The following is a 9,959-nucleotide window of genomic DNA, read 5'->3' as shown; positions in this document are numbered from 1 at the left end:
TTTGTAGGGGATGTCTCAATTTGTGTACAGTAAATTATAAATGTGTCTTGTAATTTTATTGTTTGTTGCGGTTGCACCCGAATCAAGAGCCGAATGGCTCACAGGGTTAATCCAAATAAATGAAACTGATGTTACACTTGTGGTTGGAACGTCATTATTGAAGTGATTTAACAAAAAAAAACCGCAATGCCTGAAAGTAAAAGCGCGACATCATCGGGGTAAGTGACCTGACAAGCGTGGTTCAACAACCAGCAGCGTTGCACACGCACTCCTAAGGGGCATCGGCCGAAACGTCGCCTTATTCTTTTGAGGCAGCGTTGTTGGCGATGATGATGTGGGGGGGGGGGGTAGTTGGGAGGTGGGGGGTTGAGTCGACGCGACACCCCTGGGTAAGATGGCGGCAGCGTTGTTGGCGATGATGATGTGGGGGGGGTAGTTGGGAGGTGGGGGGATTGAGTCGACGCGACACCCCTGGGTAAGATGGCGGCAGCGGTTGCATATACCGGATATGACGTCACGGTGACTCGAGCCCGGTTTCTGCCCCCTCCCCCTATGCAAATCGCGCAGCCGCCAATATTTAATTAACTCCTCATAAACGTATTCTTGGGTCTTTCGGTAAAATCACGTAGATAGGTTCAAAGAAAATAACTAGAACAACAAGCTTTCCAAACATTGCTTCTATCCTTAAAAGCAGATTATTTAATAGTGCGTACATTTTGTTGTCCCCGCCGGTTTGTTAGTTAAAGGTCGCTGACGCGCAAGGGGTCACAGGTCAGAGGTGAGGCGCCCACGCTGGAAGATGGCGGCCTCCTTGTGCTCGCTGCTAGTGCGGCGTTCGCCCTCACGTCTCAGCAAGGCGCTCTCCTCCTGCTCTTGTCACGGCCTCCTGGTCAAGGCACCCTTCTCGCTGGGCTCCTCCAGCGCCGCGAGCAGAGTCCTGGACGCGAGCCTCTCCGAGGCGTCGGACGACGGCAGATGTGCCGGAGGTGAGGGTTTGGGGCGGGGGTGTTAGCCGGCGCTGCCGGGCACGTGTGCGGGAAAACTCCGGGGCATGGGACTCGTGTTGGGTGAAAGGAGTTGATGGGCGAGGAGGCTTCTGGCCACAGAGATGTCTCAACGTTACGCGGGGGACCCTGTGCAGGCGGTGTTCAGAGACAGGACATGTGCACAGAGACGAGCATCGTGATACAGTACAGACCGTTCGGGTGCTAAGGCGAGACATACACAAGGCCACAGAGGTGCACATGCAGGCGTCATATAGGCCACTTAGTGACAGAGCAGAGGCGCATAGTAATACGGGCAACTGAACACGGTTCACATACTGAAACACAGTTCAGCATGTCAATTTCTGGTCAATATTCTGATGTAACTATTCCACTCGCACCATTAAAGTTCTTACATTCGCTAATGTTAATAAGAGGTTTTTTTTTGGGTTAGATCGCGTAAATATAAATGTGTCGTTGAACCGGTCGCCACCCCGACACAGCCAATTAGTAAACATAACATGGTAATTCGTTACTAGTACAGCACACCGGTGTGTTGGAGAGTAAATCCATAATATTTACAATTCGAGTACGACGTTTCGCCAGTAATTACAACTAACATCATCAGGCGACAGCCAGACTTGTTATTGAATAGAGGGATAAATGTGATGTCGTCGCCTGTGAGGCAATGAGATGCGAAGGCCAGAGGTTGGGGTTAATGCATGCATATACATTTATGTACAAGCACATTATGCTTGTACATTCTGCCTTTTTAACGTGCACGAAAATCGCAGTACATGTTGTCTGTGAGGAACAACAACATTTATATTTACGGGATCTAACCCAAACTAGTGCTGTACCAGTGACGAATTGGCATGTTCTGTTTACGTGACAAACCTTACTAGTTGGCTGTGTCGGGTGGTGGCAGGTTTTAACGACACATTTATATATTTACGCGATCTAACCCAAAAACCTCTATTATGGCCAAAAATATAGTTTGCATAATATTGGTCATGAAAGCCTACGTGTTAAACTTGTATATACGTATTAGACGTAATCATCCCTCCAGGGTTGCAACTATATGCCGAAACGTACACAAGCTTTTAAAATAAAAATTCCAGAACCCAAATTATTTCACCAAGCAGTGTTTTGAATTGCTTTACTGGACCAGACGTTCATATCCCATTGCGGAATCGTTCTAATGTAATCTGTGTGTTTTACCATATACTTGTACATGTGTGCGTGTAGACAATATAAAATATGGGAAGCGATAGTGGTGAGCACGCTGCGCTATGAACCCAGCAACCCGAGTTTGATTCCAATATCAGTGACGGATATCTGAATCGGTCCTGGGCCTCCCATAGGTCGACTCATCCTCAAATTAGTACCTGGTGCGGTATGCAAACATCGCCACGAGGGAGACAAATGCGGCCGGGCATGGTCCTGGCAACACCAGCCCCTCATGTGCTGTTCTGGCCTTAATAGGTGCTCGCTAACACCACTTGCCCTAAATGTCTCTTAAGGCTATAAGGATAATTATCATTGTCTTTGCAGAACATATTCCTGTCAGAAGCTCCGATGGTGTGAGGAGTACCTTCGTGGAAATTCAGGAGAAGCGCATGCAGCAAGCGGATCGGAGTGTTCTCATCAGCTGCCCCAAGAGCATTGCCAAGAGCAACCTGCTGCAGTTCCTATCTAACCATGGACAGATTAATAATTACTTCTTCTACGAATCGTATGTGAGTAGCTTGTTTTTAATATACTGCATAGGGAATAACTCTTTAGTTCTTTCGGTAAAGTCACGTAGAAATACAATAAATAATAGAATGCATTTCGATTGCAACAAAAGCAACCGTCATCAGGTATGAATGAATGAGAAAACAAATCTAGTAAACTTAGAAATGTAATGCAATGCAACACAGAGTCGGCTAACACAATAGTTAACATTTTACCTGGTTGATTACGTTCTTCCAAAGATTGCTAAATTTGAAGTTAAGTGTGACAGAGACAAATACAGACACGGAGAGAGACATGTACACAGAGAGAGAGAGACACTGGGGATTGAGCTCTGTCCAAGGAACAGCCCACATGCCTAAGCTTGGGACCCCACATTCGATAAATTATTTATCGCCTCAACTCCTTTACCAGTGACTGCTCGTAAAACACACAAAACTTTGCTTCACATTCAATCTGTGCCAGATTTGATAGATTAAAACAGTTATTAGATTATAAAAAAGCAGTTGTCTTCACATCATTATTGAACACCATCTGACATGGTGTTTAATTTTAATATTGTATGTTCCATGAGGTCTACTTCAGGGCTTTCCCTATTTCTATTCACTCCTGCTGTATTTAAGAGTTATAGAATTCATGTTTTTTAAAAAATGTGTTAATTAGTGATACATATGCTACTGTATGTGGAGGCAATTAAAAACAAATTTACAGAAATGGAAAAAAACTCTTGTTGTCATGTCTATCTTACCATTGCTGATGCTGTCGGGACAGGGCATGTACATGCTGGTGGAGTTTGCAGACAGGAATGGAGCTCAGGCCCTTTGCGATGCTGGTTGCATCCCACACACGAAAGGGGAGTTCCCGATGCCCTTCCGATCGCGCGTTCTGGCCATTCGGCCCCGGATGTTTCCCAATGCTGCGTCTGCACAACCGACTTCAATGATGCCCGAGACTGACATCCACATCATCAACAGAGAACCAGTGTCGAACAAAGACATTATTAGTAGGCTCAACAGTCTGGAAAGTGTGAGTTATCAAGGCTTAATTTATACAATGTCATACATAAAAATATATGCTTGGGGTAGGTTTCATGTTTGGACAGTTGCCCTCCCTATATAGTTGACAGAGGCAACAACCAGAATATGTTGACTGACAATACAGTTTGAGATGTAATATTGCAATTTTGTGTTTTGGAAACATTTGGCAATTTACATTTGCATACATTCCCTCGTTGAAGTTTTATATCAACAAATATTGTGTATTTAATGTGTATGCTTAAAATAAAAAAAACAAGCCGATTCAAATCATTAAACATTCCAGTATTAAACAGAAAAATGCAACAATGATGAGGATTACCTATTTTCTAAGTTCCATTGGCAGCCCTTGAACACCACTTCCAGATGCTCTCTAAAGTCTTAAGTTTCGGAAGTGCTGTGTTTGTGTGCATGCATGTACATTCTTGCATCTGAGGACACATGCGTGTTTGCCTCTTCATGTATGTGCCTGTGCGTGGGTGCATTTGTGTGCTTGCAGACGGAGCAACAGCTGCGCACTCTAGTGGATATGCAGCAACTGACAGATGCAGATGTGCGCCTGCGCTTCATGGTTTGCTCGCTGCTGCAGGACATGTGCGCCACTATCTTCCCCGGCACGCTCGTGCGCCCCTTCGGCTCCAGCATCAACTCATTTGGGCACACCGGCTGTGACCTTGACATGCTGCTCGACCTGGACGGCGTGCTGTTCGGAAACAAGAGACATGTGGGTTCTGCTGCTTATGCTCCTGTTGGTACTTGCGTGTAACCTTGTTGGAGGCAATAGCCACTGGGCCAATTTGCACGAATTTCACAAATTGTCACAGAAGTATAGTGATTTCCGTCGTAAATACAATTGACTCGTATGTATGTTGAACTTCTTTCACACCATACTTTCACTCAGATATGTAAGAGCTCATGGTCATTTCAAGTATCTTTTGCAAGGAAGATCTGAGATGAAATACTAGAATTGTTTTTTGCAAGGTAAACATTCAAAAGAAACTAAAATGTTCCATAAAAATACGTAGCCCAAAAAATGTGCAACTTGTATGCACAGGTAGTACCCAGACCAAAGAAGTTACAATAGAATAATGCTCCGTCTAATTGAAGAATATCCGTGCTCAAAGAGGCAAAGGACAAAGGTGTGGTGTTTATGTTGTTCCTGATCAAGAAATGGGATTTCACATTCCCGTGATCAGAGGTGGTTGTCTCCATAGGAAGACCACTGAATGATAGACTAAGTTGTGCCCCGATTGGTATTTGAACTTGCGTCTTTCTGATTGTGAATCAAGAGTTCTAACCACAGTGCCACCTAGCCCATTAACCCACAAACCCTGCCCATTTTACACAATGTGCTGGCCCAGGTGGTGAAGAACAACTTTGAGCTGGATTACCAGGTGAAGATGCTGTCGTCAGAGCGTTCCGTGACACAGAGCGTGCTGTCGGTGATGGGGGAGTGTCTGGACTACTTCAGCCCAGGCTGTGTTGGCGTGCAGAAGATCCTGCAGGCACGCTGCCCGCTTGTCCGCTTCTCACACCAGCCTTCAAGCTTGCAGTGCGACTTCACTGCCAACAACAGGTGGCCTCTTTACTCAGCCTCTGCCATCATAGGCAGTGATATTTCACACTGTGTTTCTGCCCATGTGCATCGGTTATCATTACGTTACACTATCAATACATTAATTAAAATAAGTAGATTACAGGTATTCTCAATCCTCCAGTGGATTAAGGCCCCCACCATGCCATATCGGTTATATATATTTTTACCATACATCACACTGCTTTACCCCAATCTGTTGATGAACGGAAGTAAAATAGCTTTAAAACTGTTTTTGAAATGTGCATGTTTTTACAACTACACTATTGGATATTATCAAACTAAAATGAACAGATGTGTAGTGACATCGCGGATGTCACTGGGTAATGCCGGCTCTAGCGAGGCACGGCGTGCGATGTACCGTCATCACGGACACCCCGTAGGTGGTTGTAGTACCAGCCCTAGAGGGGGCTCTGTGAGCGCTGGGTCATAGCGCTCAGTGGCACCATGCGTGGCGTACAGTGCTGACTCCTACAGGAGGGAGTGTGAGAGCATCACCGATGGGATGAGGTTACCCCGGGCCATGGCACTCTGGTTGACCCTGGAAGGCACGATAAGTAAGATCTACACAGGGGCACCAAGTCGGTGCTGGGGGTGGTCACGTGCCGGGGTGAGATCCTGCTAGACGGTTCGAGAAGGTGGTCGTGGCCAAGGATGGGGCCAGCCACGGCCAGCGAGCATATAAACCGGGTCCCCGAGAGGGACCGGGGTTCTGCGTTGCTGTTGACATCTGAAGATCTTCGTCCAAGAAGAAGTCACCAACACGTGGACCTGGACCCAAGTTGGGGTCCGGTCCGTTTTAGCTACTCCCAGTGTAACTAGTGTAGTTAGCCTAGTGGTCCACCACCATAGGTTGTTATCTGGTAAAGGGGCAGTTACCCATTCTAGATTTAAAGCTTTCGTGACTGCAAGGATCCATACTCTTTGGTTCTATTGGGTAAAGTCACGTGACTTTACCCAATAGAACCAAAGGGCAGTTACCCCTTTGTGTTAAGTGTGTTGGTATAAATAAATGTGTTGCCTTCAAAGAGTACGTCTGCGACTCAGTTGAATCCACTACAACTGGTGTCTAACTGATTTGAAAATGTCTTTGCCTTCACACATTTTACTAATTCCAAATCTACAACCAAATCATAAAAATACCATTACTCCATAACTACCAAGGGTTTATTATATATAGTGCTATTATAGGGCTCGCATATTGTTAAATATGGGTCTTCGCATTTATATTGTTCACGTGATAAGTCTGTTTTCACAAATTTGTAGATTAATTTGCGATTCAAATTTTCTGCTGCCAAACCTTACCTTTGCATTGTGAGATGCCACTGCTCAGGCTACAGTATTTCTGTTATAATTTTTTTATTAAATATCCGTGATATCAAACAGTCCCTTTTCCCCTTCAGCTAATCTTGTGTTTTCTCTCGTTCCCCCATCTCGGCACTGCAAGGATAGCACTGAAGAGCACAGAGATGCTGTACATCTATGGACAGGTGGACGAGCGCGTGCGGCAACTCGTGTTCGCTGTGCGGAGCTGGGCACGCTCACACGGCCTCACCAGCAGCATCTCGGGTGCCTGGATCACCAACTTCGCGCTCACCACCATGGTGCTGTTCTTCCTGCAGAAACGAAGTCCAGCCATTGTTCCTACGCTGGAGCAGCTGCGGAAACTTGCAGGTCCGAATACTTCAACGCGTGGCCCCCAAGCCACGCACTTTCCCAAGGCGCCTCTTACAATCTGAGAAGTGCCTTTCCACTGTCCGTAACATTTATCTAATGCAGCGCTTTGGAGGCAAGGGTTTGTGGATTTCGATAAACTTTTAGGCTGAGAGGTGGCCAGATGGAAGTGCAGTAAATGGATTGGTGAACCCAACTGTGTATGACCACTGAGTTTTATCCCCTCATATGCATGGCTTAATCTGGATTCTTACCTTAATGCATTGACCAAACTTACAAATGTAGGTGGCTCCTGAGGCTTTCCTTGGTAAATTACATTATGATGCATTTGTCATGCATCCAATAAGCACTTGTTTATATGACCATTTACAGATCCTGAGGATGTACATATCGTAGAAGGACATGACTGCACTATCGTGAGCAATTTGGAGAAAATAACATCTTCTCAAAACACTGAAACTTTAGGTGAGTATTTTCCCATCATCTTTGTTGGATTAATGTAATGTTTATATATTACATGTTTTATGAAGTTTTGGGAAAGTGTGGATTTTTGTCAAGATTTTTTGTCCAATTTTATGACATGTATTATATTGTCTTTTAACTGATTACAATCTTATTTGCAGGTTTTGTGTTGTAGAATGTGGTCCAGTACAATGCTGATTTAAATGTGACCTGTACAAGATATTTGTATGACATTAACTACAACCAAATTTTTATATGCATTTTACCATTACATATTTTAGATCAACTGCTGGTGGAGTTTTTCAACTTCTATGGAAGTTTTTCCTTCAGTAAGCATTCAATAAACATATGGAAGGTAAGTTCTGGATGCATTCTTAATTTCTACATTGACATAAAAATAAGTTTTGATTTAAAGCTTTCGTGACTGCAGTGATTCATATTCTTGGTTCTTTCGGTAAAGTCACGTTGAAGGGAAACAATAAAATATATATATAATTTTTATTGTTATATATTTAATTGTTCAATATTTATTTTATTATTTTATTGTTTCCCTTCAACGTGGCTTTACCGAAAGAACCAAGAATATAATATAAAAATAAGTATAAACCAAGTAATGTCCCACTGAGACAAAATAATCTTAATCTTCAAATTAGACAAAAATAGAACTCCACTGATGTATGGAAAATATATATATAAAGTTATAGATATTGTTAAATACAACTTCAAAACTATTTCACACACTACACATCTTTCACAGATCTGCCCTGACCAATTAACCACCCACACCCAGAGCAGTATTTGGGCATGATGTAACTCATATAGACTTTCACAAATGTGACCTTTTCGCATACAGTACTGTATTCTTAATCTAGTATACATTTACTGCCAAAGTACAGCAACATTTAAATGTCTGCACTTCATCTTTCTCCAGTACCCTATTAGTGTATGGTGTAACTGTCACGTTTTAGATGTGCTCAATATCTAAAATTGTTACATGTGCGACATTGTATTGTGGTAGCATTTACCGAAAAATTTATTTCATCTTGAATATATCTAAATATATTATAAAATATAAATATAATCTTTATCCGGACTGTAAATATACGCATGCATTTCAGGGCTCCGAGCAGAACAAGCCTGAGAGCAGCCCTCTGTATATCGTCAACCCATTTGAGCATCACCTTAACATCAGCAAGAATGTAAACGTGTCACAGCTGGAGCGCTTTGTGCAGCTGGCTCGTAACAGCGTGTGGCAGCTTCAGCATCAGGAAGAGCAAAGCAGCCCAAAGACCAGGCCCTGGGGCCTGACTGCTGTGATGTCCAGCCAGCTGCAGAGTAACAACACAAAGGGACGTGGAAGAATGAAATCAGGAGAGACACTGAGCAAGATTCGATCGCTCCTAGAGAACTCTGTGTTGAACAAGGCAGGTGGCAATGTCAGGAAAATGCAGGGTGGATCTGGTAAGAGCATCAAGCAGGGTGGACCAACTAAAACCAATGCCAATAACAAGTGACTGTACAAGCAATATGGCTCATCATTGTGTGAACTGCAGCGATCGAAAACAATTATAAAGAGCTCAATAGCTGAGAGCATACAAAACCTTTAGCACATCAAAGTAAGTGTTGAGTTGCGATTTATTCACTGAGTAAAAAGAAAATGTCAGGGGGAGGAAACCTAAAAAAAGTATTTATGTTTCGGAAAGATTGTTTTCATAGTTTTTGACAAAAAAGAGGGCTTATCCTATGGTTTTGTGGTAAATCATTGTTGAAACGCATTTACAACATTGGGTAACTTATAATTTCGGGTGTGGTTTGGGGAATGTATGTACATTTGAAAGTGAATGTAATTCAATGTTTTACAAAATTACTTTCGACTTGTATGTAATTACATGGCAATGTTTTTCCATTTATTGATTGAGTTGTTACCTTTATCTCATTGGATTATGAGAGATCATTGACTACCATTGCCATCTACATCTCCTGTGCGTGCGTCATTTAGCAACCTTTTAGTCTTGATATCAATGTGGTTATTTTTTTAACGCCACTTATTCAGTTTTGGCATTTTTAATACAGCGCCACATCTGGTGTACCATGTAAACATAACCTCAGCATTGTACATAATTTAATAATAAAATGCAATACTATCTTTATGTGTGTATATTATTTAAACATAAAGGGTAATCGTAGGATGATCTCAAGACTGTGCATCACAATTGCCCGATGAAGCTGGATGTAATTACCAACGAAACGTCCTAATCAAATTTTAAATGATGTTGATTTACTCTTCAGCACACCGGTGTGCTAAAGTAATGAACTATTTGTCCTTTTAAACGTGACACATTTTTTTACTGTTTGGCCGTGTCGGGTGGTGGAGGGTTACGACACATTTATAAATAACGCGATCTATCCCAAAAACCTTTATGAATAATATTGGTCGCGAAAGCCTACGTGTTAAACCAAATATCACAAGTAATTGAA

General features: G+C 42.9%; 1 protein-coding gene across 1 annotated transcript; it reads left to right on the top strand.

The window, feature by feature from the left end:
• The first annotated feature begins 624 nt into the window (after nucleotides 1-624).
• On the top strand, nucleotides 625-9,627 carry MTPAP (mitochondrial poly(A) polymerase). Its single transcript, XM_032958761.2, has 9 exons — nucleotides 625-986; nucleotides 2,538-2,722; nucleotides 3,489-3,743; nucleotides 4,251-4,475; nucleotides 5,113-5,327; nucleotides 6,793-7,019; nucleotides 7,392-7,484; nucleotides 7,763-7,836; nucleotides 8,600-9,627. Exons 1-9 carry the CDS (start codon nucleotides 800-802, stop codon nucleotides 8,993-8,995), a joined length of 1,857 nt encoding a protein of 618 aa, XP_032814652.2. The 5' UTR covers nucleotides 625-799; the 3' UTR covers nucleotides 8,996-9,627.
• Nucleotides 9,628-9,959: the final 332 nt, after the last annotated feature.

The sequence above is a fragment of the Petromyzon marinus genome, chromosome 2 (assembly GCF_048934315.1).
Source record: "Petromyzon marinus isolate PM22_M1 ecotype Great Lakes invasive population chromosome 2, UKy_Petmar_22M1.pri1.0, whole genome shotgun sequence".
Taxonomy (NCBI): domain Eukaryota; kingdom Metazoa; phylum Chordata; class Hyperoartia; order Petromyzontiformes; family Petromyzontidae; genus Petromyzon; species Petromyzon marinus.
The sequence above is the reverse complement of the archived record's forward strand: the minus strand, read 5'-3'. Positions and strand labels throughout refer to the sequence as shown.

What these genes read in the sequence shown, in the direction of transcription:
- MTPAP (XM_032958761.2), top strand. Translation starts at nt 800, where the DNA reads ATGGCGGCCTCCTTGTGCTCGCTGCTAGTGCGGCGTTCGCCCTCACGT. An exon ending in GCAGCTGCGGAAACTTGCAG is followed by an intron (nt 7,020 to 7,391) that starts GTCCGAATACTT and finishes GACCATTTACAG; the next exon opens with ATCCTGAGGATGTACATATC. An exon ending in TCAAAACACTGAAACTTTAG is followed by an intron (nt 7,485 to 7,762) that starts GTGAGTATTTTC and finishes TACATATTTTAG; the next exon opens with ATCAACTGCTGGTGGAGTTT.